Source organism: Falco cherrug, chromosome 5, assembly GCF_023634085.1.
Source record: "Falco cherrug isolate bFalChe1 chromosome 5, bFalChe1.pri, whole genome shotgun sequence".
NCBI classification, from domain to species: Eukaryota; Metazoa; Chordata; class Aves; order Falconiformes; family Falconidae; genus Falco; species Falco cherrug.
Window position 1 is genome coordinate 2,672,447 of NC_073701.1, and position 27,662 is coordinate 2,700,108.

At 43.1% G+C, this 27,662-nt stretch overlaps 1 protein-coding gene across 6 annotated transcripts in view; it reads left to right on the forward strand.

Annotated features, from left to right (window-relative positions):
- POLQ (DNA polymerase theta) overlaps positions 1-24,706 on the forward strand; it is a 57,920-nt gene extending 33,214 nt beyond the window's left edge. For 5 of the 6 annotated variants that reach the window (XM_055710990.1, XM_055710991.1, XM_027816928.2 and 2 more), the window contains 14 exons: positions 369-512; positions 1,135-1,328; positions 2,755-2,995; positions 4,163-4,356; positions 6,050-6,187; positions 9,828-10,002; positions 10,480-10,615; positions 13,006-13,124; positions 13,760-13,944; positions 14,957-15,068; positions 16,648-16,772; positions 18,290-18,434; positions 20,242-20,357; positions 24,221-24,706. In XM_055710990.1, coding sequence (XP_055566965.1) covers positions 369-512; positions 1,135-1,328; positions 2,755-2,995; positions 4,163-4,356; positions 6,050-6,187; positions 9,828-10,002; positions 10,480-10,615; positions 13,006-13,124; positions 13,760-13,944; positions 14,957-15,068; positions 16,648-16,772; positions 18,290-18,434; positions 20,242-20,357; positions 24,221-24,334 — 2,138 coding nt within the window. In that variant the 3' untranslated portion in view covers positions 24,335-24,706. Of the gene's footprint in view, positions 1-368; positions 513-1,134; positions 1,329-2,754; positions 2,996-4,162; positions 4,357-6,049; positions 6,188-9,827; positions 10,003-10,479; positions 10,616-13,005; positions 13,125-13,759; positions 13,945-14,956; positions 15,069-16,647; positions 16,773-18,289; positions 18,435-20,241; positions 20,358-24,220 lie in introns of those variants that run through there. The other variant, XM_055710993.1, reaches the window with a different exon arrangement.
- The last annotated feature ends 2,956 nt before the right edge of the window (positions 24,707-27,662 follow it).

Genomic DNA, 27,662 nt, shown 5'->3' on the forward strand with positions numbered 1-27,662 from the left:
AAAATTTCTTAACTATCAAAATATATTTTTGACAGACAAATGTGAAATATTTTATTTCAGAGGGAAATAAAACTCTTGAAATAAAACTCTGTCTCAACTCTTGAAGAGATTGCTGTGAAAGGCCAGACTTCTATAAGGATGCTGTATGGGTGGTTGCTTCTTTTAAGAGAAAGTTTTACTATTCTGGAGTTTTGCTATATTCCCCCCCACCCCCAAAGAAACACAGATTTTTCTACCTATAGATAAAAATGAAGGTATATATTCAACTTGTGAGAGATTTAGATTCAACTGAAAATTTACATTTTCAGGATCTAAACTGTATTTATAGATGCCATTTTATAATTGTAATTTTAAAATTATTCCTTTAGCAAATTCTCCTCAGTGGACGAAAGTTAAAGATGATGGATTTCCTGTCCAAGGCTGTGAAGACATCTTGGTAGTTGGACTGGCAGTATGTTGGGGTGGAAGAGATGCCTACTATATCTCTTTGCAGGAGATACAAGACCAGACGGGTAAGTGAGCAGACAGGCTGTGCTGTGTTACATGACACTGCATTTCAAGAAAGCACCTTCAACAGATTTGTACTTGAAAGTGTTTTGAGTGTCCCGGACCCAGCTCAGTTGTGTGATGGAGTAATTTACCATACTACTCAGCAGTCTTAAGCGTTCAACATTCTTGAATGTGTTGCTGTGGATACATCTGTTCTGCTTGTATAATAAGGCTAGGTAATTTGCTCAAGCACTGGACTGCTAAGCATGCATATGGCTAAAATGTTGCTCACTCCCATGTTTTGTTCAGCTTACTTGCTTTTCCTCTTTTAACCTTTTCCAATTATTGCTCTCCAGAACAAATCTGATGCTAGAATGCTGACCATAACACAATCTGTGCTACCTGCTCATGACTAGGGTTTAATTTCTGGCTATCCTTTGTTTAGTAGTACAGACACAGCATATTGCTTTTGGGAGCCTTCTCTGGTTTGATAAAACACGTAATATCAGTGTAGATTTATTTCTGTTTGTTCACAGTCCAGCTGTAGTTCTTGTGCCTTAGATGATTGCTTTGAAGATTTTTCTCTTGCCTTTCTTATCACACAGTGGGTAAAAAGATGGTTTTTCCTTTTATTTTCTGCCTTAGAAATCAGTATGAGTTTGGCACCACCACCTTTGGACAAAAACCTATCTGTAACAGAGAGACTGTATCATCTGCAGCTCTACCTGCAGAAGCCCAAGCAGGAGCGCTCACTTGTCATGTATAACTTCATTCAGCACTACAAGACTCTGGTGATGGCTTGTGGCATCTCCTTGGAAGGAAGTTTTGAGGACCCAAAGGTTTGCAGGATTAAGAATTTTCGCTTGGGTAAAACTGTAAATTTAAACATACCAGTGGAAAGATAGGAGTACCTTCTGGTACTTTCCTTCTGTTATTTAGATTTGAATATGCACACCTGTCAGGGGGTTTAGGGACATTTTCTTCCAGTGGGAAATCTAGAACAGTATTTAGAGGAGACTTCTTTTCCTGTTTGTTCATGGTGCCCGCAAGAGAAACAGAGCAGGTTCAGTGATAGGTTAACACATTAGTCTTTCACATCTGATTGCTTGAGTGAGGAGGATGAGGTTAAATCTCTCCCCTGTCCCAATGGACAGGACGGAACTCTTGTTTTGAAGAAGCCTGGGGCTGAAATGGCAGAAGTGCTTCTGGTCAGATTATTGATTCTGAGAGCAGAAGACTTTGTAAGCAAAAGATTTACTCACTATGTGTGTGGACCACCTTGCTACTCCTATTTTCTTAAAACAGAACAAAGTTTACATGTAATTACCAAAGGTTTGGGTACCACTTATAACTCGAAACACTAGAAGGAGGTAAAAGCACCTTCTTGTCCTTGTTAGGAAGAGCTCTAGATGCATAGAAATTTCTGGTGTTGAATTTGAAAGGTTGCATCACACATGGGCTGAATAGCGTCATGGTGATATTAAAGTCTGCAGGTAAATAGCTAAGGTGTTCAACACAAGGACAAACTTAGCTTTTCATGGCAATACATAGTTTTAGGGTAAAATTAAAGAACAATAAAAGTAGCACCTTTCCCTGCAATGTTCCATGTATTAGACGGAGACATACTCATATTTGTTCATTTTAGTGGTGCAATGAATATATACATACACACACATTCATGCAACCTCCCTCCATATATGTGTATGGTTTTCTGCTTGCATGACAGAGACAATGCAGAAACCTGTTTCATCCTATTTTGACACAAGAAATTGAAATACACAAAATTGCTTTGAAGGCAGTGGGAGGTATGAGGCTTACCACAAATAAAATTTGCCTTGCAGAATTCTTGGTACTAGTGCCGATGTACAAAAAACAGGAGAGCTCAGCTTGATCAATAGCAAGTTCTGGTTTGTAAAAAATTAGTTTTCAGATTAAAGGTGTTTTGATCCTGATTTTCACATTTAATCTTCTTTGTGTTAGGTTTTAATAAATGAAAAAACCTGAGGACAACACTTCTAGATGTGTTTAGTTGACAGAGGATAAGGTTTTCAAATGTGCGGAACTGACTGAGCGAGAGTGATGCTTTTTCAGTGACTTATGCCCTCTTGAAGATTTTATCTGAAATAATGTAAATCTTATACAAATTATTCTAGTCTGCCTGCTGAATCAAGAAAAATTATCTGCACTATAACCTTGCATTAAATATTTACATTGTATTATGACTAAAATGTAAAAAAAAGTCTCATGGAGGTCTCCCTTTTTAAGGTTGCATGTTGGCTGCTTGATTCTGGCTCTAAGGAACGTACACTTCACAACATGGTGACTAACTTTCTCCCCAACGAGCTACCTCTACTGGAAGGGGTAGGCACCGGCCAAGGCGTGCAGAGCCTGGGGCTTAGTGCCAGCGGAGATCGTTCGGGGCGGTACAGAGCAGCAATAGAGTCTGTGCTTATCTTCAATGTCATGAGCCAACTCCATAATGAATTACAGAAGCAAAATCTGACAGGTAAAGAGAGCTCCTCCACTTGGGGGCAAAGATGGAGGGGATAAAGGTAGCTGTGCTACCACAGGCTGAATGAACGGTGGAGAAAAGAGGAGATTTGGAAGTTCTTATCTAAGTATATTCTGTGGCAAAATGTTCATTTGTTAAAAGAGAAAACTTCCCTTGGAGGTACATCTGTTTTGTCAAAACCCCTAAATTAAGATATAATTTTTATATCCCAAATATCCACCAGTTCCATCAGTTAAGGCAATAGCAGAGTCTATTTTAAGGCTGAATCAAGCAGATCTCTACCTCCCAGGTGAGTGCCCCGGCCTTTTTGAGGGGACTTATGGGTCTGTCTGTGGTTTTTCATTAATGTTTTCCAAAGCTTTTTCATTTCCTTGTCAGAAGTTTCTAAAATCCTTGGATGTTTTCTGAAGGAGATGTCTTGCTCTTTAGCCTGCCCATATAAACATTGTTTGCCGTATATGTGTTGTGTCCATGAAACTGTTGTGATCCCATAGTGAATGAGCCAGTATGTTTGCACTAGCATTTGCTGAGTGCTTGTCTTTGTTTAAAAACAAGCAAAGAACTCCCCCTGCGCACCAACCCCCCCCCCCCAAAAAAAAAAAGCAGCTCATACCTATTGGTGGGCTTTGTGGTTGTTCCCCCGAAACTGTATCCAAAGCCTAAGATTAGGGGCCAGTCTCACTGAAGTCTTCTGTTGCAAGTTTACTGCATCGTTAATGATTGTGATGTCTAAACATTAGAACATTTTAAAAAGTTGTGGGTGGTGGAATGAAAGTGTATCAAGTTAGAAAGCCTTACATTATATGCATTTATTTTATGCATTTACATTATATATATATATACATACTTGTGGTTCATAAAATGTCAATATACAAAAAGGCATGTATTTCTTAGAAAAAAAAATTTAAGTTTTTATTCTCTTAAAATTCTTTTGTGATAAAAAGTTCTGGAATACTTATTATGAAATATTTCTTACTATAAAACATTCCAGAAACAGAAGTACTTAAACTGAATCTATACTGAAAGATTTCAGTGTGTCAGGACATTCAGGATTTTAAAATCTTGGGGATTCCCCAGTTGTTGTTTTTTTAATCTGTTGTTCTGCAGTTGATCTATTTTTGACGTATTAAAAGTTTTTCTTGGGATTTGTACTTACTACAGATGTATTTTCTAAAGTGGAGATGCCCACCCATTACTGCCTGGCTCTGCTGGAGCTGAATGGCATTGGTTTTAGCACGGCAGCGTATGAAACTCAGAAACAGGTCATGGAAGCTAAACTGAGTGAGATTGAGACCAAGGCGTATCAGCTGGCAGGCCACAGCTTCTCCTTGACGAGCCCTGATGACATTGCAGAGGTAGGTGAGGGTTAGGGTGGGAGGGGCAGAACTTTAGGAAATTACCCTCAAGAGGCTTTTGCTTAGACTTAAGAAAAAAACTTTTTGGGCAGACTGTGAAGAAAAGACAAAATGCAAGTGGAACTCTGCTCAGAGTTGATTTGTCTGCGCTCAGTGTGAGCTTGCTGCGTGCAAGGTGCTGTGCGTCTCCTGCTTGTTAGTGGTCATTCTGATTTCTGGTAACTTTTTAGCAGGAATAAAGAACGTAGAAGTAGAAATATACATGTTGGAAATAAAACCCAGGTGGAAATAAGCATGTTGTTTGTATAGTACCTTGGTGTCTCACAGCACATGAGATGATCTGCCGATTAAATGGCTTTTGGAATATTTTGGATGAATAGTGTGGGACTAGAGAAGGTTTTTTGCAGTACCAGTATTATGCACATGAGATGTGATATCACGTAGTCTGAGTCTAAGAATAGTTGTGCTGGATAAGTTGCATTGGTACCCATGAAAGAGGAGGAGACTGCTTTAAAAGTTTTGAATCAAGTACTGTCTCTTTCTAAGAACCTGTATAGAACTGGGTTTTTTTTAAAGCCTAAGAAACAGATTTCTATGTAAATTAGCAATACTTCTATTCCTGAAGAACTTTGCTATACATATTTTTAACATACATTACATGGAATCATAGGAATATATTATAATTGTTGTGCGTGATTTTTTCCCATTTATTTCTTTTCTATATACTAATTTCTTGTTGCGGGGTTGTACATTATATAGAGGTAGTCAAAATTTACAAGCAGCTGTCACTAGAAGAAGTTCAACAGAAATATTCCTCCTTTGTTGCAAATGCAGAAGTTTTGCTTGGTAACAGTAGTCTGAGTTAGAACCCCTTCAATAATGCTCAAGTCCAGTCTCACTTTGCTTCAAGGAAAAGGGAAAGGACCGTTTTTTCTGAAATACTGTTCTCTGAACTACAGCAGCTTGTTTCTCATGTGGAAATTTTTGTAGGAATCATGTAAAGTATCTTGTATAGGTTAGAGTTTTACCCTTCTAATTTTGTGTCAGTAAAATTTTTGTACTACATAAATGTGCAAGAGAAAAGCTTCTATTTTCTTCTGCCAGCTGCGAAATGAAACACAATAGCTGCTAAATAGTGTGTAGTACTAAATAGAAACATAGAATGAAAAATGAAGAACCGTATTCTGTCTGTCAACAAGTGAACATATACTTAACTTTCCAGTTCTTGGCAATTTTGTTAGAAAGCCTAATATTATGGCTATTCTGTAAAAGGTATATCTGACCACCTCCTTCTATGCCATTCGTGTTGCTCTGGAACTTGCTCCCTGCTAACATCTCTTTTTTGTTTTCACTGATCTTCTTCCCACTTTTAGTCATCTTAACTTCATGTTTTATTACAGTTGACTGTCAGCAGTTACCTCACTTATTGGATGGAGGTAATTACCTTTTCTAAAAAAATACCTCTGGACTGAAACTTACAGTGTTCAGAAAATGAGATTTTAGATTGCATTTTGTAGTTAATTAAAATGAGGAGGAATGACTTTGATAGCAGAGATCTTTAATCAGCTTTTTAATTACCTGAAGCCTTCATTTTATTCTTTGGTTGGAACAAGCTGTTTAAGTGCTCAGTTGCTTTTTGTTTTCCCGTGAGAGTAGCATGCAGAAACTGATTTTAAATGCTGGCCTTTTTCAGGTTTTGTTCCTGGAGCTGAAGTTGCCACAAGGTGGAGATGTGAAGGTTCCAGGGAACAAGAAAACTCTGGGTTACACAAGAAGAGCAAGTGCTAAAGGAAACAGGGTTAGGCTAAGCAAGCAGTTCAGTGCAACCAAGGTACAGTAATGTCTGGTGCTAGTCTGAAAGTGACTGTAAAAATAACTCCCTCTTACTTCACGTATTTGCTGCTTGGATACATTGGAGTTAGGTATGCTGACTTAAATAAGTAAACTTTAACTGCCTTTTGCTCTTCCAGTTACCACTGGAAATTCAAACTGGATTCTGCCTTCTCTGTTAGCAGTTATTAACTCCTGCTACTCTCCTAAAGCCTGAGTATAGTGAGGACATGACTGTAAAGAGCAGGCTTCAATAAGAATAAATAGGGCAGAATTTGACTTCCCAAACCACGTGTAAGACCAAAATAGCACAATAATTTTGTAAAGCCAGTAGCAGAATTTTTCAACATCAGCTTGAATCACAGGATGGTCAGGGTTGAAAGGGACCTCTGGAAATCATCTAGTCCAACCCCCTGCTAAAGCAAGGTCACCTACAGCAGGTTGCACAGTTGCGTCCAGGTGGGTTTTGAGTGTCTCCAGAGAAGACCCCACAGCCTCTCTGGACAGCCTATTCCAGTGCTCTGTCACCCTCAAAGTAAAGAAATTTTTCCTCATATTCAGACGGAACTTCCTGTGTTGCAGTTTGTGCCCATCGTGCCTTGTCCTGTGGCTGGGCACCACTGAAAAGAGCCTGGCCCCATCCTCTTGGCACTTGCCCTTGAAGTATTTGTATGCATTTATAAGATCTCTCAGTCTTCTCTTCTCCACGCTAAGCAGGCCCACTCTCTCAGCCTTTCCTCATAAGGGAGGTGCTCCCTTCCCTGATCATCTCTGCAGCCTCTGCTGGACCCTCTCCAGTAGCTCCCTGTCTCTCCTGAACTGGGGAGCCCAGCACTGGACACAGCACTGCAGATGCGGCCTCACCAGGGCAGAGCAGAGGGGGAGGATCGCCTCCCTCAGTGCGCCGGCCACCCTCCTCCTAATGCGCCCCCGGGTACCACTGGCTGCCTTGGCCACACGGGCACACTGCTGGCCCGTGGGCACCCTGCTGTCCACCAGCCCTCCCAGGGCCGCCTTTGCAGAGCTGCCTTCCAACAAGCCAGCCCCTAGCCCATGCTGGTGCATGGGGCTGTCACTCCCCAGGGACAGGACCCTGCACTTGCCTCGGTTGAACTTCATGAGGTTCCTCTCCGCACAGCTCTCCGGCCTGTCCAGGTCTCGCTGAAGAGCCGCGCAGCCGTCTGGTGGATCAGCCGCTCCTCCCAGCTTTGTATCTTCAGCAGAACTTGCTGGGGGCACGCTCTGTCCCTCGTCCAGGTCGTCGATGAGTAAGTTGAACAAGGCTGGACCCAGTACCAACCCTGGGGACACCGCTAGCTACTGGCCTCCAGCAAGACTCCGTGCCGCTGAGCACAACCCTCTGAGCTCTGCCATTCCGCCAGTTCTCAGTCCACCTCGCTGCTCATCTAACCCATGCTTCCCGAGCATATGAGTGTGTTATGAGGGGCAGTGTCAAAAGGCAGCAGATCAAGGTAGACAACATCCACCACTCTCCCTTTGTCTACCCAGCCAGTCATTCCATCATAGATGGCTGTTAGGTTAGTCAGGCATGATTTCCCCTTGGTGAATCCATGTTGACTACTCCTGATAACCTTCTTTTCCTCCATGTGCTTAGAGACGAAATCCAGGGTGAGCTGTTCTGTCACCTTACCAGGGATGGAGGTGAGGCTGACCGGCCTGTAGTTTCCTGGGTCCTCCTTCTTGCCCTTTTTGAAGGCTAGAGTTGACACCGTCTTTCTTCCAGTCCTCAGGTACTTCTCCTGTTCTCCATGACCTTTCAAAGATGATAGAGAGTGGCTTAGCAATAACACCTGCCAGCTCCCTCAGCGCTTGGGGGTGCATCCCATGGAGGCCCATGAATTTGTGGGTGTCAGGTTTGCTTAAGTGATTTCTAACCTGATCTTCCTTGACCGAGGGAAAGCCTTCCTTTCTCCAGACTTCCTTTCTTGCTTCCAGGGTCTGGGGTTCCTGAGGGCTGGCCTTGGCAGTAAAGACCGAAGCAAAGGCAGCATTCACTAACTCTGCCTTCTCTGTGTTCTTCATCATCAGGGCACCCATCTCATTCAGCAGCAGGCCCATGTTTTCCCTAGTCGTGCTTTTCCTACTCATGTACCTGAAGAAGTCCTTTTTGTTGTCCTTGACGTCTCTTGCCAGATTTAATTCCAGATGGACCTTAGCCTTCCTCAACACATCCCTGCATGTTTTGGCACTGTTCCTGTATTCCTCCCAAGTGGCCTGTCCCTTTTTCCACATTCCGTAAACTTCCTTTTTCTGTTTAAGTTTTGCCAGTAGCTCCTTGCTCATCCACGCAGGCCTCCTGACCCGTTTGCTTGATTTCTTGTTGATTTCTTACTCATAGGGATGCACTTGTCTTGAGCTTGGAAGAAGTGATGCTTAAATATTAGCCATCTCTCTTGGAACCCCCCTACATTCCAGAGCCCTAACACATGGGATTCCTCCAAGTAGACCCTTGAAGAGGTCAAAGTTATCTCTCCTGAAGTCCAGGGTTGCAATCCTACGTATCCCTGCTTCTGCCATTCAGGATCCTGAACTCCACCACCTCATGGTCACTGCAGCCAAGGCTGTCCCCAGTAGTATTGAAACATACTTAAATACCATGGTGATTAAATACAATATTTCCCCTGCCTGGTTCTACCATTTCTGTATTTTGTGCTTCAGAGAATTTGTCTTCAGAGTGGCTGGCCTGATGGCTTATCAGATCCGGTATATCAAGAGCTTGTATACATGTGAAGGCTATTGACATGCTGGCCGGCTGATAAATCCTGTGGAGCTGTTAATACCAGCTGCTGCAGGCTAATGGGTGCTCTTGCCAGACAAGTGATACTGGCAGATACACGTTCCCTGTTTTCAGGACTCGTTAATCTGTGTTGTTTTCTTAGTTTCCCCTTGTTCAGTATAGTCAGTGCTTGGAAGACAAGTATTGATTTCCAAAACTCAAGTGGCAGTGAAGAAGTGAGTGCGGTGCTGGTGGCAGAGCAGGGAGCAAGAAGCAAAGTGAGGATTTCTTCCTTTTGTGATGTGGAGGGATGAAGCTGCAGCTGCCTGCTGAATACAAAGAAATGTTATTTTGAGAAATATTTGCATGCCACTATCTTTTGAAAGTCTTGTTAGTCCCTTCATGTTTCTGATTTAACTGAAAGGATTTGATTGCTAGTGATCAGCATTGTCTTTCAAGGAGCGTGGTCAAGGGCTTCATTTTATGATTTCCTAATGTATGGATAGGAGAGAGCAGGGAGAGAAATATGCAAGAAGATGGAGGAGGAGCATTAACACTGGGCAAGAGGAGACAGCATAGGGGACCTATGGCAAATGATGCTTTATTTGATCATTTTGGGTGATTTATTTTTTGGTGCAGGCTGAGGGTGGTGATGAGGATACAAAAGTCCAAAAAGAAGTGCTTGCATTCTTGTGTGTAACAAAACTGCAGCCGTATCTTGTGGTGCTTTGATTGCCCAGGTGTAGGCGGTGTAAGTGGAGGGGATAGCCATTTAATTTTCAGGCAGTGACACCAGAAGTTCACTGTGGGTGAAGGAGTTGCTTTTTCCTGCAGAACTGCAAAAACTTTATTTATAAAGCTTTAAATGCAGTTGACTGTAGTTGTGCCTTTTTCTGCCCACAAGGATGTTTTGGAGAAATTGAAGACACTTCACCCGTTGCCAGGGCTGATATTGGAATGGAGGAGGATCAACAATGCCATTACTAAAGTGGTGTTTCCACTACAGAGGGAAAAACGATTGAATTCTGCACTGGGTATGGAAAGGATATATCCAGTGTCACAGACTCACACAGCTACAGGTAAAGAAATGTGTTTAAAATCCTCACTTTTTTTTTTCTTTGTGTGTGTGTGGTGGACAGCTTTTCTATGGGAAAAAGATAGGAAGTCAAGCCAGTGCTCTAGTGCAACCAAATGAAAATATTGAAATACTTGTTTCACGTGAATCTGCCCCAAAAGTCTAGAGACGTTAAAATAGCTTTTGTGTTCACTGAGCAGTATTATTATTTTCTTGCACATATTAGCATGTAAATCTCTGACCCTGGAACAGGTTCTGGATTTGGGAGTGTCTTATTAGTGGTACAGAAGTGCTGCAGGGGAACAATCTCAAGTCCATTAAGCCCAAATTACTTTTCCTTTTCTTCCATTTTCTTAGTGATGGTGTCCTGTCCCACCCTCCTGCCCTTTGTTTTTTGGAGATGCAGATGTGTGTTCAGCTGTGTTAAGTTAGAGAGACATCTTTTGGACCCTCACTTAATTCTGCTCTTCTTCCTTCTCAGGTCGAATAACCTTTACAGAGCCAAATATCCAGAACGTGCCAAGAGATTTTGAGATTGAAATGCCAACTGTGGTTGAAGAAAGCCCACCCTCCCAAGCCCATGGAAATGTTAATTCTCTTGCTGTTTCTAGGGGCAGGTAGGAGGATCTTGGCAAAGCTTCAGCCTACTCTTCTGATCTTAATGTGGTTGACTTGTCAAATTTCTCTTTTCTGACTTTACCTGTGGCTGCTGTCATGTCAGTGTGACTTGTTACTCAGTGTTTCTCTTACAGTTCTAGGGGAATAAATATCTAAAAGTCAGTGATACATGAAAGACCTAATAATACTAACAGCATGTGGCTCCATATAGCCACTTGCTTTTTGAAATTCTTTATGAAATCCTACAGTGAGATTAGCATTATGCTCCCAGCAGTTGGATGGAAAGCCTGGGTGGGAAAAGTAACTAAACTGAAGTTAGGATCTGGTTTGACTTTCTAAGAGCTACTCTGAAAGAGGATAGAATATTGTGGAAGAAGCAGAAGAAAGTTCATTTGTTTTATGATGTGTAACTCCCTGTGTAAGGAAACATGGGTGAACGTGTTTTTCATTCTTTGTTAATAATTGTGTTTGTGATAATGATCCTGCAGAAGCTACCAGGTAACAGAAGTTTCTAAATGTGGTTTCTGTTAATCAAACAGCATTACATGTCAATGCCTAAACAGTTCTGTGGAAGTCTAGTGAAATATCAAGGTGGATCTTTTGTCAGCTTTGGGGCTTCATACCACTTGGTGGTGGTTTTCTGTCCTTTGAGTTTCTCTTTCCATTCAGGTTCTTGTCCCACATGTGTCATCTGAGTGTCTTTAATATCTTTTTGCCCACAGAAAGATGTGAGAAATTTCAGAAGTTTTTGGCTCTTCTGTCTGTCTTTTCCTACCACCATGTGTCTAACATCCTTTGCCTTGAGTAGGTCATGGGAAGAGAGACCAGGAGTAGCAGGTTCTTGTCCATCTTGCTTCAGAAGAACAGGCCTAGCCATGGAGGCGCAGAAATGTTGTTCTGAGAAATAGCTCTGGCAGTGCTCAGGCTTGCAGCAGCTTTGCAGGATGATTGGAGAGTAGGCTGGGTTCTTAGTCTTCCCTGTAGAGAAGTGGCCCATCAAAGGAACGGAGTGCTTACTGAACTCTGGGAGAGGCCTGCTGCTCAGGCTGACTTTTGGGACTACGTTCCTTAGGTAAGCAGCTATTGTGTTAGGAAGATGGGCGATCCTAAAGGCACAGAAATGACTGCTGGCACAAAAGAAGCTGTCATGCAGCCCAAGTCTGATAGGCCTTCCAAGCTTTGGTCCAAACTGTCTTTTATCTTGGTAATTACTATTACTGCTCCTTCCTCATGTGTTGTAAGAAGCTTCTGCCCAAAGTAATGTAGCTAAATTAGATCATGTTATAAAGCCCTTACTCATTCAACCAAATTTGGAACCTGTGCTGGACAGTGTTTCTGTACAGTTCCTGTATGTTGTCCCACCTTGATTTCTTTTGAAAATTTATTTTAGTGATTTCTGTGCTATCTTTTATCTCCTTGATCCCTACCATCCCTGAAATGACAAAGTATAAGAGGAAAAGGGAGTGCAGAAGGGAGGAGAGCCTGATGTCTTTTCTGTACTTTGCTGAAACTAGTTCTGATCTCAGAGATACCTTTTCATTCTGATAAAGAAGTTGCTCAGATCCCTGACCCAGACATCAAGGATGTATAAAGGCCTTTTGACTTCCAGAGAAGAACCCAACAGGCTGGCTGGTAGACTGGTGCTGGCGGGAGTAGGTGGTGTGAATGGTGTCACAGCTGCACACTGTTCAGTGTGTGCACTGATGGATACAATTCTGTCTGCAGCTACAGGTGACTTGGTGGGACAGGAGAGCTAAGCAAGCCCCGAGAGGCTGCAGAGCACCTGGCTGCCGCTGTAAACTTCTCACCTGGTTGCTTTGGGGCAATTTTTTGCTCAGTCTTTAAAGAAGTGCAGTGTTTTATGAGCACATCTTCTGCAATTTCTGTTCTGCTTTTACAGTGTGTGCGCGCACATGCAGTCAGGCTAATGTTGTGGGGGAAATTTTTCTGTCTGTACCGGGTATGGGCTCGTGTAGGCATTCTGCGTATGAGAATGATGTTAAGAGAGGACATGGTACTCAGGGTGGGGTGTTGAATTTTTAGGATTCTTGTAGGGACTCCTTTGCTGTCTTTCTGGAATGCACCCATCACAGATCTGAGGCTTTTCATCTTACCTGTTTGGGAGTGGAATTATCCAATTTCTGGACCAAACCCTGAATGTTCTAGGAAGATTCACTCCTAAATCTGTTCAGAGTCAGTAAATCCCTTCAGGTGTACATGTGGCCTCTGTTTAGTACCCCCGTGGTCAAATTTAGGTATGGATTGTCCAGAAAAGTAGAATAGAGGCTACTGTCTCACTTGTTTTCACTGATTCTTTGTGGCAAAAATGATTATGCGTCTTTAAGTGTTTTAGGAATTGGTGAAGAACAGTCATTCTTTGTCTCCACAGATGTAGAAAGCGTTCCAGCATTTTGCCTAATGGCTTAAAGGGTCAGGCTGCAGGCAGATCTGAAGAAAGAGGAATACCGTTTTCTGTTAGCATGAGGCATGCTTTTGTTCCATTCCCAGGTAAGGCCTAGATCCTGCTCTGTAATTGTTAAGAACATACTTAACAAAAAATCCTAGATCTAATGAAGAGTTAAGAATTGATGACTATATATCTGACTGAGCAGCCTACTTGGAAGACTAATGCAGTAGTTAGCATGTCCTCAGAATCATTCACAAGACTGTAAAGGAGAGAGGTTTGGCTGGGCAAAGTATTCAAATGTTATACTTCAGATCTTCACACCTTCATTTCCTCTTTAAGAATACCTGTTTTTTAAGAGGTAGCTTAGGCAGCTCTTAATATACAAATTGCACTCTTACCTAGTGTTCTTGCTATCCAAATGTCAGTTCTCACGTTGCCTGCCCTGGCTTAGTACAAGCCTGCTGGTCTGATCTCTGTGCCAGGCATTCCTATCAGGTGCTAGACAGAGACACCTGCACAGGTACTTGTCTGTGGGGTTTTGGTTCTAGGTGTAGGGGCTGGATGGAAAGCAGGCAGGCCTGGGCACTGGGGAAACTGGTAAGGATTTGTCTGATAGAAATTTCTGTGGAAAACTGTGGAAGGTGCAAGGACAGCTTCAGTCCTTCTTGCTGGAATATTGATTGGAGTGTTGGAGTAATTTATGAAATAATGATTTCTGCTAACATTTTGACTTCAGGTGGCTTAATCTTGGCCGCTGATTACTCTCAGCTGGAACTGAGGATCCTTGCTCATTTGTCTTGTGACTGTCGACTCATTCAAGCCTTGAATGAGGGTACCGATGTCTTTAAGAGCATTGCAGCAGAGTGGAAAATGATTGACCCTGAAGCTGTTGGAGATAAGACCAGGCAACAAGCTAAACAGGTAATTTTTAGGAAAAAAAACTCAGCAGCAGCTTTCTGGGCAGGACAGTTCAGCATTAAAAACATCACGAAGAAATATCACGAAGTCGCAATAGTATGGTCTTATGTTTGGGTTTGACCGTGATTGTTCGGTAGCTGCTTTGTATGTCCTCCCACACTCGATACGTTTCAGCTGGAGCTGTCTGGGTGTTGTGGTGTAACCCCAGCTGGCAACTAAGTACACGCAGCTGCGTGCTCTCCCTGCAGAAGGGTGGGGAGGAGATGTGGGGAAAAGGTATAACTCAGGGGTTGAGATAAGGACAATTTAATAATTATAATAAAAATACATATTATATAGAATATATAAAATAGAATATAATAACTGTAATAATAATAACGGCAACAACAACAATTGTAATGAGAGGGAGAGAGAGGGAAAAAGCAATATAATCCAAAAGATGGATTGTGCAACCCAAGTGATGCACAATACCAATGCTCACCACCTGCTGACTGATTCCCAGCCAGTCCCTGAGCAGCAATTGGCCAGGCCTGGGCAGCTCCCCCCCAGTTTATATACCGAGCATGACATCCCACAGTATGGAATATCCCTTTGGGTGAGTTCAGGCCAGCTGTCCTGGCTGTGTCCTCTCACGATTTCTTGTGCCCCTCCAGCCTTCTTGCTGGCAGGGCCTAAGAAACTGAAAAGTGCTTGACTTAATATAACCATTACTTAGCAACAACTAAAAACATCAGCGTGTTATCAACATAATTGGCGTACTAAATCCAAAACATAGCATTCTGCTAGATACTGAGAAGAAAATTAACTCTATCCTAGCCGAAACCAGGACATGTTTTGGAGGATGAAGATGAGGAAAAGCAGCATGAATAGCTTGGACTCGGAGGTAGTCTGTCTTCTTGAATGCTCGCCCTTGTTCCAATACACTTGTCTTCCAGTCAGTCACATTTTGTTTTGGCTCTGCTTTCTCTGCATGGCTCACCATATGGTGATGGTTCTTCACACTGTCCTCTGGCAGATTTGCTATGGAATCATCTATGGAATAGGAGCAAAATCTTTAGGCGAGCAGATGGGGATTGATGAAAATGAAGCTGCCAGTTACATTGAATCCTTCAAATCAAGATACACAGGTTTGGATATGGCTGTTTGGGGGCTGTGTGGTGGGGGTTGCTGTTGTTCTTAATCTCTTCTCTACAAATCCTAAATTTGTCTCAGCCCTCTAGACCTACCTTTTTTGAAAAAGCTTTTTGTTTTGAGAAAGTCCAGTGTGTGAACACAGTAGTTTGATACTCCATAATATTTTACTCTATGGTCTGGTTTTATTCATTGTTTGGACCTTGTTGTTTGCTTATTACATCAATTATTTTGTTGTTTTTTTTTAAAAAAAAACATTAATTACTTACTAAGCCCTGGGGGTTCGTTTTAAAGCTCATAACTTTCTGAAAAATAAACACTCTTTTCCTTATTAAAACACACAGCTTCAAAGGTTATACTATACTGCTTTAGACCACACTTAAAATTTTCAAATATAACCATTTCTCTCTTCTGCTTTTATTGAGTTTTAAACTGTTCTGCGTATTACCCTTACCCTTTTATCCAGCTGCTCAGAGCAGCTCTCCCATGCTTTGTAAAAAGACATTGTTGCGTTTTTAAGAAGCATGTTCATTTTTAGGAAAGCTGTAGAGACAGTAGAGCTGCAATCAGAAAATGAATGGAGAGCAAGTGGGATGAGAGACAGCTAGTTCTAATCATAAAACTTGGAAATGAGCTGGAAAATTATGTTTTGAAGATTCAGGGTTTGTTTCTTTAGGAGACAGATGCTGAGAAATGGTGTTCTATTAAGAGTCTGTCTCCAGCAATTTCTGGATAGTCTCTCCCTCAAGACCATTAGAAATGACTTCCTGCTTCCGCCCTCTCACTACACGTGCATACATACAAACTCCGTGATGTACCTTGTTTTGTGACTTCAGTTCCTATGGATTTTCACTTCTATCTATAGCCAAACTGATGTGCTAAATTACATACCTAATGAATTGATGAAGACTTTCAGTCTTGATCTTGAATAGCTCCTTTTACATTTCATCTTTTGTGAGCCTTGGAAAGGAACTGTCTGAAGTTAACTTTTTCCACTTTAGTGCAGTTGTTACCTGAACTTACAGTGAAAGGTACTCTTCCCTATCTCACCTTTCTTTGGCCTAAATGTCTTTTAAACACTCCTGGTGGATTCACTTCTTCCCTTGCAAAATGCAGGTGGGTGAGTTTCTTTCATCCTAGAATGTGAAGTGACGCAGCCTGAAGTCAGGCAGCCTGAGGCATCAAGGGCTCTGACCTGCTTTCAACTCACTCCCTTCCTACTGCTTGTCTTTCCAGTGCTGGTCCAGGTCCTGACCCCTCCATTATCAATAATACATGTATGATCCTCTGAGCCTTGGCACTGTGCAGAACAGACTTCCTACCTCCTTGTGCACAGCCAGATACCCTGACACTGTGCCCTCACTTCCACCTCAAAAGTCTGAATAGGTTTCCCAGCAGAGCTGCGGGTAGGCTGAGTGAGTGATGGTGTGCCCTTGGCACACTGGCAGGGTCTAGGGAAATTTAAGAATTACCTTTGTGCTGCTTGGGTGTCCCAGACCGCTTTCAGTGACCCTAGTGAGAAGGCAACGTGGAGCATCTGCAATATTAAGGAAAACTTTCTCTTCGCTTTCTCAGGGATTCAGAAATTCTTGAGGGAGACAGTGAGGAGCTGCAGAAGAGATGGGTTTGTGCAGACCATCCTGGGAAGACGAAGATACCTGCCAGCTATCAAAGATCCAAACCCCTACAGTAAAGCTCATGTATGTTGAGTGTAGTACGTTTTTTTGTTTTAATTTATATTTGTATCTTATTATTTTGAAAGTATTAGATTTCTTTGCATATCCGTATTTATGGTTTTACAGGGTCTATGAGCCATATTGGTCACGACCTTCCACTTCTCACTTAGTTTATTTCCCCCTCAGTTGTTCTCTGAATAACAGAGCTTTTGTCATGGTCTGCTTGACGTAAGTCTTCTGTGACTGGGTGTACAGCTGTCATCGCTGTGCTAACCTCACTTCACAACTCCCACGTTGGAACTGGAGTGAGTAATTCATTGAAATAAGTGTGTGGAGGCTTTTTAAAATCATGTCCAGCGATGTGCTTTAACTCTTCAGGCTGAGTTGCTCCCACTCAGCAGTCTTTCTAAGTTATATGCTGTCAGCACTTGAACAAGAAGGGGCATTTAAGTCCTATATTTTTGGATATCTGTTCCTTTTCTTATCTTCCCTCAGAGGAAAATTTCTCTAACTTGTTAGAGAAATATTTACTTAATATACGCCTTTGCAATGGCATTATTTTTTTTCAAGGTCATTTTGGACACATCTGTCATAGACTTTACTTCAGTAAGAGTGAATTGACTCCCTGAGAAGATGTCGCATTTCTGTGGGGAGGAAGCATTATACTTCTCAGTAGGAAGATGAATCAGGTTGTGTGGAATTAAAGACTAGAGTGGAAGAGGGACGAAGTGGGGGAGTTAGTACTCCAAGTAGTTGAAAGGGAAACAAGGAGTCTTTCAAAAAACTTTTGAGATGATTTGACTATTTAATCTGAAGGATACTTCAGCATGAAGCTTTGTAGATGTACCTTCTGTTCAACTTTGATTTATTCTTTAAAATCATATTAAAGACCAGTTAATGAATTATCTCACTTTAATTTCAGCTTACTTATAACTTTTTGCAGATGTTTCAGCCCTAATCAAAGAGAGCAGAACCTTTGCATACAATTTACTTGTCTGAGGAGGGGATTAGTAGAGTGGTTGCTTGTGTGAAAAAAAATGTTGTGTCACAGTGTGATCTGGTTTGTTTTTGCAGAGCTGTCATGCTCTGGCAGTCAGGGTTCAGTGCAGCAGACCAGATTATTAGTCTATGAAGTCCAGCTTCTTGCCTTTGGTTATCCATTTCTGATGGTTTTGAAGACAGGCTGAAGTCTCTCATAATACTTGGATTAACTGTGAGATTTTTCTGCTTCTCATGAAACTGTTAGCATGTGCATATGCTTCTTCCTCTTGTGGCTTGCGACTTGCAGGTTATTACCCTTGATATTAATTAATTTTAAATTTGCGGAAATCCTGCTTTTCTCAGTTACCTGGAGAAATTTTGTGGCTGAAGCTAGTCTGTAACATGTCTGTCTTTCAGGCAGATGTAACAAATTCTTTATCTGGAGGTGTTACTATGCCTGTATTTGGCTATGTATTTATTATTTTTAATGAAGTACATGTGGCATGCTAGATTTGATTTCATTTTTGGGGTCAGTTTTGAGAACAACTATCTCTGTTTAGGCAGAGCGACAGGCTGTGAATACAACTGTTCAGGGATCTGCTGCAGACGTTGTCAAAACAGCCACTGTGAACATTCAGAAACGCCTGGAAGCTTTCTCCTCTGTGATCAAGTCCCATAGACATCTGGAGAGCTCCTTCCAGAGAGGTAAGACCGGTATGCTCGCCTTCTTCCTTGCACAGTAGAGCAAAATTTTCAGTGCTACTAATGAAAAAAAAACAAACCAAAAACAACAATCTAGACTGGATTTTGCCTGCAAAAACAAGTTAGGGCCTTTGGTCTAGGAGTGGGAGACATTTTATTTCCTGGCAGTGTTAAGTCTGTGTTTAATGGGCAAAAAGTTATTAGGAAGGAGAGGGAATGTCTGCTCAGCACACAAACGGAAGCAGATGCTGTGATCAGATCAAAAACCCCAGTTACCTCAAAGCAGATCTTGCAAAGGTTGGCAGCGGGAGTTCGTAAAAGTGATACGGTCTGTCATGCCACCACAGAATTGTGCAAAAGTAGGAAGGAGAAACTGGGCAGATACTCTGGTTTCACAGTCAGTGAAAAGATAGAGTGCAATAACTTCTAGTTCCAAAAGTATATTTTTTGGTTAGAATTAAGTCCCGAATTTGTTGACTGGAATTTGATTTACAGAGGCTCCACAAGAGTATTATATGAAGCATTTGTCAGCATAAATTTCTTCTGGCTGGCGATAGCAAAGCTGGGGTGTGTGTGTACTCATTCCCAGAGGAATGCTACCAAACCTTTTTTTTAACATGATGTAGACAGTATTTTGTTCATCAGTCATGTATTTTTAGAAAGACACTGAAGGGATGGAGTGCTGTATTTCTTTGATAGTTCTTATGCTTCAACTGAAACATGAAGCTGTCTTAATATGAAGAGCCTGATTTGTAGGGCTGAGAAGGAAAACTTAATAATTAATTGCCAAACCTCTAAAAATATGTTAGGGAGTTTTATTTTAGAGAGAGAGAGGTCTGCTATGAGTAGAAGGCATGTGCTTGGCAGAACTTCCCACCCCTTCCAGGAGCAGCAGCAGCTACTGACCTTTGGCCAACGCAATTGTAGGAAGGCGAGTAGATGTATTTGTGACAGATTTTCCTCCTCTGACACTAGCTGTTTCAAGAACTGGAAGGGATTCTTTTTCAGCAAGTTATAAATGTCTGTGCCATCAGAACAGCATCCTGCATCATGTGGCTTCAACATTGCTGCTTCGGTGTGAGGCTTGTGTGAGGAACAGATGATGCTGTGAAACCCTTCCTGTAGTTGTGAACTGCAGCCCTCCTGTTAGCTAACCTGAGATAACTAACTTTTGAGTCTCTGTGTGTGAGGTTGTGTTTGTTTAAAAGAAAGCTTTTACCATGTAACGGTTTGTTCTGTTTCATTTCTGACAGGCAAGGCCTACCAGGATCCTGTTTTTGTCAGCTGCTTACTTGTTTATTCAAAAACTGCTCTTTTTTTCTTTCCTTTTTTTAATCAGGAGTAGTAGCTACAGTTTCAGATAACTGCATTTGGAGGGAGGCTTACTGCCTTTTTAGACTAGCCATTAAAATGTTTTTGGAAGAAAAGCAGAATCCTAATTCATTGCCAGAGAGAACATTGTAAATCAACTTCTGATTAAACTTGACATGATTTTGTTTAAAATTTACTTTTAAAACAGATGGTTCAGGAGATACAACTGTGTCTTGTATCTGTTCTGATTCATATCTTTATAATGTAAGGCTGAAATGTTTGTATCTAAAATGCTTTTCCTTAACATTTTACCTCCGTAGCTGTACAAATATTGATAGAATAGCAATGTTTTGTGGTTTTATCTGTAGGCATGGGCTTTTCCATTTTGAAGTTCCTCATGTTCTTTTTGTCAGCATTAGGAACGTGCAAAGATTTCTTGATACAAGAAACAGGCCTTTGCATAACGGTGTCTAACGAACTATGCTCTCCACCTGTGCAGGAAGGCTAGCGAGGAAGAGGAATGGAGGAATGTTACAGCCCATCAGCGGAGGTTTCTTTATCCTCCAACTCCACGATGAGCTCCTCTATGAAGTTGCAGAAGATGATGTCATCCAGGTACAGCCCCGCTGTTGCTTTTTCAGCTGTTGTATTATGATGTATCACGACAAGTGTTCTTTCTAGGGGCTCAGCTTCTCTTCCCTGGATCCTCTCACTGTGTGCTATAAGGTCCATGAAAACAAAGTTCAACTGAGTGAAAAATGATGTTTGCATTCTTGATCTCTGTGTTTTCAGGCTCAAGCCAAACCCATGACTGATGCTCATTTTTCCAACGTGTGCTTTGCTCCCTGTAACAGCAGTTTGTACCACTTCTCTGCAAGACTTGATGAGTGAAGTAGCTTAATACTGTTAACAGTTGTAGGGGGAAGTTTTTCCCTGTTTGGAGGTATTTTTGCCTCCCTGTTTACGCGCATGTCTTCTGGTGCCTAACTCGGAGAACATATTGTTACAGCAGTGGTTTGTATTCTGTAGGGAAAGGAGGAATATGTACTTTTGGTACTTGTTTCCTTATTCCCTACCTACCTGTCTTTCTGGTAGGAGTGTCGTGGTGCTCGTTAGCAGCACGGTAGGTATAAGAGATGTGCTGTGTGGTCTTCAGGTACCTTTCATGTGCATACATGTCCCCGTGCATGCTCTTCCACCCCGTAGGCACTTCTGTGCCTAGGCTTCGTGGTGTCTGTGCAACAGCTTTCAGTAGCAAGCGTTTCAGCCACGTGTTGGCAGCTCAGTGTTTTCCCAAGTCCTGAGCACAAATGCAGGAAGGCGCACAGGGTGTGCTTCCATAGCTTGGGGATGTCTTCCACTTCTGCTCATGCACATCTTTAATGACGAAAGCTTGTTTCCTGATGGCAAGTAGTAACTCCTATCTGAAACACCTTTCAGCAGTACTGACTGGCCTGAGCATGTGTTTTTCATTTCATTAAGAACAAAAGATTTAATATTTTTTTTTCTATTGAATCTCAGCTCAAGCTTCTGTTTGTTTTGCCAGCTCTTTTCAGACATCTGCTGCTTCAATCTAGATAGGCTGTTTTAGAGGTGAAAAGGCTCGTTATTTTCTTTCTGTAGAAAACTGAAATCCCCAGAGTATAGGCTTTTACGTCTTTAGATACTGACTCCAAGTTACCACAGTGTACCCAGAAGAACTGGGGCCAAGTGAGAAGATTTGCTTATTATTTATTGAATTATATTTTTTTCATTAGCCTCCTCAACTACAAGGGCAATTATTACCAGCTTTTCTAACCTCCCTCAGATATATTTCTGTCCATAGACTTTCTGGGCAGTCACTTGAAACAGCATATGTACACAAGGCATGTTTCCTAGACTTGAACTTTCCTTGAATGTGCCCAATTTACTTGTTTTTCAAGGATTTTTGTCTGAGACAACAGGTTACTACTTACCCTTTTGATCGATTGTTTTCAGGGCCAGAAGGGATCTTTTTTTTGATGATACTGCTTGCTGTGCTTTCAGATGCACCATTAGAATTATCCTGTAGTGGAAAGATCTAGGTTGGAAAGGTTGTCTTGAAGTCTCTCCCCCTTAAGCCCCCAGTCAAAGTAGGGCCTGAATTAATTAGTTTTTTTGAACTACAATATACCTTTTAGTAAAAAAGAAGTGAGCATTTCTTGGTCTCTGTATTGGCGAGGGTTTTTTTTCATCTTGCTGGTACTAAAGCTTTATTATACTGTAAATCATGCATTTCTAGGCTGCAACAGCAATTTTTACACACACACAGGTTAGTTTGGTCACAGGCTTGATGCTGGCTCTAGCTTATTTTCAGCTGCTAAAGTACATGAAAGAAACATAAAATTATCTGTCCATGTATCTAGGCATTTGTGTTCCAGTGAGAGTATCCTTACAAATGGTTCGTAAGAGAAACAATGTTAGTGATTGTTCTGTTTTCATCTGCAGTCTATCAGTGAGCTAGTTTAAAAGACCATTTTGGAGTAATACTTGCTTTTTCTTGTGCTGAAGGTGTGAAATGCGTGGGGCGTCAGAGCTTTCCTAGTCTGTGCAGAATGTCAGAGTGGAGGTAGCAGGCTTTCAGAGCGTATCACAATGGCAAGACTCTGCCGCTATTGCCAAAGGTAGTAAAAGGAGGGTCGAGACCTTCTATCTGTTGAGCTGACCCTGGCAATGAGGAATTGGGTAGAAACATAAAGGTATGGACTAGATTAGGGATCAAAGGCTTTTAAACTGCTTGCCTGTTCCCATCATCATTGCATTTATCTTTCTAAGACGGCCAATATTCCTCCAGGCATGTCTGAGCTGACCACTGAGAACCCTGGAAATGGTGCTGTTTGCTTCGTGTACAGGAAATGCAGAGCCTAAAGTCCCCTGGGTCAGGGCACTGGCACATGTCCCGTCTCATCCCATCAGCTTCCTCAGGAACCTCACAGGGGTTTTTGTGTCTCCCCTCCCTCGTTCCAGGTGCAGCAGCTCTGCCCTGATGTACCTTGCTGGTGGTGGTGTGTGCTGGACCCATGACCGTTCTCAGAGAATCTCCCTCTGTATGGTTCATGTTTCTTTTGAAATACCAGGCCCCAAACGTGATCAAGGCTGGAGTGGAAAACTGATCTGTGTGTCACACCAGCAGTGTTTTCTTTTCCGATGTTCCAGAATTGCATTTGCTTTCTTTCTCACAACGGTGTGCCTTGCTTAAGCCCTGTTCAGTTTTTAATCTCTGATAACCCCATTTTCTTCCTGACCAGGCAGTTATTTTTCATCCTATTTTTGAACAGTAGATTATTTCTGTCCTAGTTTTCTACCCTGCTTTTTTCTACTCTTTACTTGTCTGTGCTGAATTACATCCTATTTCAAAGCATTTTTCTAGGTTATCGAACATCGTTTTGATATGTGGTGTGTAAGGGTGTGTAGTTTTTGGAAGACAAATCTCCCCCTAGTTCTTAATGCTGTTGTAAACTCTTGTGCTCTGATCTCCTGAAATCCCCTCCTCCGTTCCCCAGTAAAAACTGTGGAGGGACTTCTCCTGTGGGTACCTGTGAATTATGGAACTGCATGGAAAGGTCAGAGAGCTTGGGTAGTTCCTGTGCTGACAGTGGCCTCTAGCTGAGGTGAAGAATCACGATAATTTCAAAGCCTCTTTTCACTCTGCTGTGGGAAGGTTCATGGGATGGCTATGGACTGCAAGATTCATTCAAGTAAGCAATTCAGGACAGGCTGGGTTCCGTGTGGGCCTTGGGGTAGGAAAGATAGTCCCTTTATTCAGGGCAGGTATTTACAGTCAGGAAAAAGAATAAATCCAGGCTCTTACTATCCAAAAAGTCACAGGCGGAAATATCTGCCGGTCAGTCCCCTAACTGCATCCTGAAATGAGCGTTTTGTTAGGAATGCTTTTGGAGGGCAGCCAACGTTGGAGATGCCTCAACAAAACAGTGAGGGGGAACCTGGGTGGTATTTCTAGCACCTGCTTTGAATGTGAACTGCTACCCCAGAGGTTTGTGGTTTGTGTTTTGCAGAGCGCCTCTCGTGCCAACGCAACGAGGAGAACACCGTTCCTTGTCTCTGGTCTATTTGTTTTGTGTCTTGCTTTCAGTACATTGAAGTTTTCAGAACAGACTCCACAAAACACTTAGAATTATGCAGCTGGTGAAGGAGTAGGCTCTGCAGGACACTCAAGTCTCAAGTGTTTAATGGAAACTTAATCTTGCCTCTTTTTTAAGTAGTCTTAAACAGCACGGAACCAGTCACAACTCTGCGCCACATGAAATATTGCTGGCTTTTTACCGTTTCTCCATTCATAATCCCTAATCAGGATGAGAATGTTTGGTTGCATTCCCATCGGTGGTAAGTCAGTGCCAATGAACACAGGAGAGGGTTCCAGTGTCTGGCCGCCCCAGCTACTGACAGGATAACAGAGCATTGCAGTTCGTGTACATCTGATGTTGAGCGTTTCCTTGCAGGTTGCTCAGATTGTCAAGCACGAGATGGAGAATGCCATCAAACTCTCAGTAAAACTGAATGTTAAAGTGAAAATCGGACCTAGCTGGGGAGACCTGCAGGAGCTGGAGCTCTGACCTGAAACGCGGCTTTCTTGCCTGTGGTGAGCGGAAGGCACCGTGGGCTGGGCAGGGCAAGGGCCTGCGGTGACCGGCGTGTGGTGTCATCCTGCTCTGAACAGGTTTCTACAGGCGCCGTCGCAAGCTGCCTTCTGAAACGTGTGGTGGAAGCTGGTATGAATTCAACCAAGCCAAACCATTCCAGGGTCAGACAACGCACTGAAACATGTTTATAGAACTTTGAAGTTATTAATTGCTATAAGCACAGTATTTAAATGAATTCTGTTAAAATATGCTTGATCTTGTAACTTAAAAAAACCCCAAAGCCTAATGAATTTATTACATATGAAATGAGCTGGAATATTATATTAAAACGAGGCACTGGGATAATTTGGCAGATCTTGTGTGTAATTGTGTCTAAGACAAAAAAAAGTCATTGTGTTTGCACTTAATGCTGAATTTTACAGGCCTCTGCTAGGATAATTTTGTGCTGAGTTGTGCTGATGACACTCGGGTGCCAAATGGCTTACAGCTGGCTGGATTTCTCACTGAGCAGCTGTGCAGTGTTCACAGCGAGTGGAACCGCTGCTTGGTCGGCCTCTTGACTTTTAGGAGAGTGTTTTGGTGACTGACTGCCATAATTTCATTCTACTGCTGCCTTGCAGACTGGCCTTGAGAGGGATATGGTTGACTCTCTTAGACTTAACCCAAAATCACCAGCAAACCCATTCCATTTTAAAGAATGAAACTGAATTGATGGGTTAAAAACTTAATGGTAATTTGTATTTCTGTGAAGAAAAATAATAATCTCGGTCTGGCCAGCTGAAGCGGGAGCCTTGCTGGTGGCTGAGGCCTGGTGCCCTTGGAGAGGTGTCGCTGAACGGTGGTGGGTGACCTGTGGCCCTTCATTGGGAGACCCAGCTCCTAGGGAAGCCCTCTACCCCCCTGTTGGTGGCCTTGCTAACATCTGCTCAGATTTCCCCTGCACTTTGCCTTAGCGCCTTTGCCTCCATCCCTGTGATCAGGCAGAAAGTCCTAGGAGTTTGAGCTCATCAAGCCAAGCTGGTCCCGAGATGGACTCAGGTCAGCTGCTGGGATCGGGTGCCTCGAAAGAGGGGGCAAGGAAGGAGCTCGTAGGGGATTAATGTGCCACTAGTTGGCATTACTCTCCTCACCAATCCCTTCTGGCCTGGCTAAACCTCACATCACGGCGTTTTGTTTCCCTTCCAGATGGTTGTGATGGTTATACAGGTGCAGCTGGTTTTGTTAACTTCATACAATGCCTGACCTTGAATTTTGTTATTTTCATCCTGTAACCCTTGTGTATTACAAAAGAGAGAGGACAGGTGCCTCCCATCACTTTCTTTATGCCTCTAATTATTTTACCACCTCTTTCTTCTGCAGTTCCCTCCTAATGTAAGCAGTCTCCATCTTTCCATTCTTGCCTTCTGTGAGAAATTTTCAAGCCCCTAATTATTCTTTCATTTCTGAACCTCTGCTGGCTCCTTTTTAGGACGCGTGCTTTTGAAGTTGCCTTTGTAGCCTGATCTGAGAGGATGCGTACTTGGCTTTCAGCAGCTTGATAGCGTGCGCGAGCTTGTTAACTTCAGATGCGGCTCTTTTGGCGTGGCCATTATCCTGACATCAGAAGTACCTGGCACCGAGGTTTCAAGAACTTGGTGAGTTTTAAAAGATGTTAACGGGGCCTGCGTACAAAAGGCCGCATCCCGGACTCTGATCCACCACGTGCCTGTTGTGCAGCACAATGGACACATGGTATCGAGTCAAAGCCCCAGGCGGGGGCGGCTCGACTGCCCTTCTCGGCACCTGCTTGGCCTTCTTTCCTGTTTTGTATTTCACTTTATGTTGAGACTTTTTGTTTCCTTCCCGCCTGCTCTATGCCACGGTTTTCTACCACATCTGTCACCTGGTGGCTGAGCTCTTTACCCACAGCCTTCACTTGACGGACAGTTGTTTCTTTTCTTAGCTTATTAAAGGTTTTGGTTGTTAACACATCTGAGCCTGGGCACCCTGGTGTCTGACCATTTGTGTGCTCTGCCTGCAAGGACGCCGGGTTGGACTCGTTATCAGTTCACGTGGCCCTAATGATTGCCTGTCCCTGGGTGCCGTGCGGTGACACACCTGCGCTGTATTTCAGGCCTCACCGGAGCTGCTGTAGTGGGAGCTGCTTGTCCTTTGGTGCGTTGCCATATTCCCTCCTGCGCCCTGACTTCAGAATTTCGGGAGGAAGGATCTCATGCTTGTTTCCCAACGAGCTGTCTAGACGGGAGTGATGCTAATCAGTAAGAGGACTGAAACAGAACTAAACTTATTGTGCTAAACAAACTTGATGAGTTAATTTTAATTAAGCAGTAATTTAGAGCAAATGAGGAGGTAAAAGGTAGCCACTGCTCTTCGAGTGAGGCGGCTGCAGCGTTTGAGTCATGGTATTAGAACTGGCTCTGAGCCAGGCTGATTGCTGCTACTTGCATTCCTTAATTCTGATTAGATTTTAACTGTTGGCGAGACTCAGCAGGGGAAGCGGAAGAGGGCTTAGGTGAGGGAAGCAGAGGCACTGTCAGACCGTGCAGAGGAGGATACCTGTTACTTTCTGAAGGTGGTAGGAGGCTGGCTGCTCACGTTACTTGTTTTTGCCTGTGGGCCCCTCTGCCCCACCTCTGATGGGCTGAGGCCAGTGTTAGGCCGGGAGCTGGGCTTTTTGTCCAGTTCAGGACCCAATAACCAGAGTGCAGGTTGCTCTGTCATCTTGTAGACGGGATGGGACGCAACTGATTGTGTTTGCTCTCTGTTCCTCAGCTGGCTCGTGTCCCTCTCTCTTTGCAGCCCACCCCTGCCTCCCGTTAGCTGGCATGGTGCAGCGCGTGTGGGAACACGCACCGTCCGGCAGCGTGAGGCGACGATGGATGAACGCTGCGGAAGGGGTAGGAGTTCTGTTGGTTACAGCAGCCTTATTGCTGGATGCACACGGAATTGCTACTGCTGCCTTGTGCCCTGCGCTGCCTTGCCTGGCTGCTGCACCAGCAGGTGGGTGTCTGTCTCCCAGAGGAGACTGGGTTGGGATCCAGTCCTGACGGACAGCTGCGGCCACCAGGAATGCCTCGTCTTCGCATCATGTGAACCTGTGTGACCCAGCTCCTCGCAGGGAGAACTGTCCCCTCGGGCTGCTGAGCAGCCTTGTTCCGTTCGGGTCATACCTGCTTGCTTGTCAAAGTGACTCAGATCTCAATTCAGCCTGGTGCTGGGACGGGGCAGAACTTCCCTGACGCAGGAGCTCCTGCCATTGATGTCTGATACAGCTACTCGGTCCTTTTTCTGGCACGTGGAC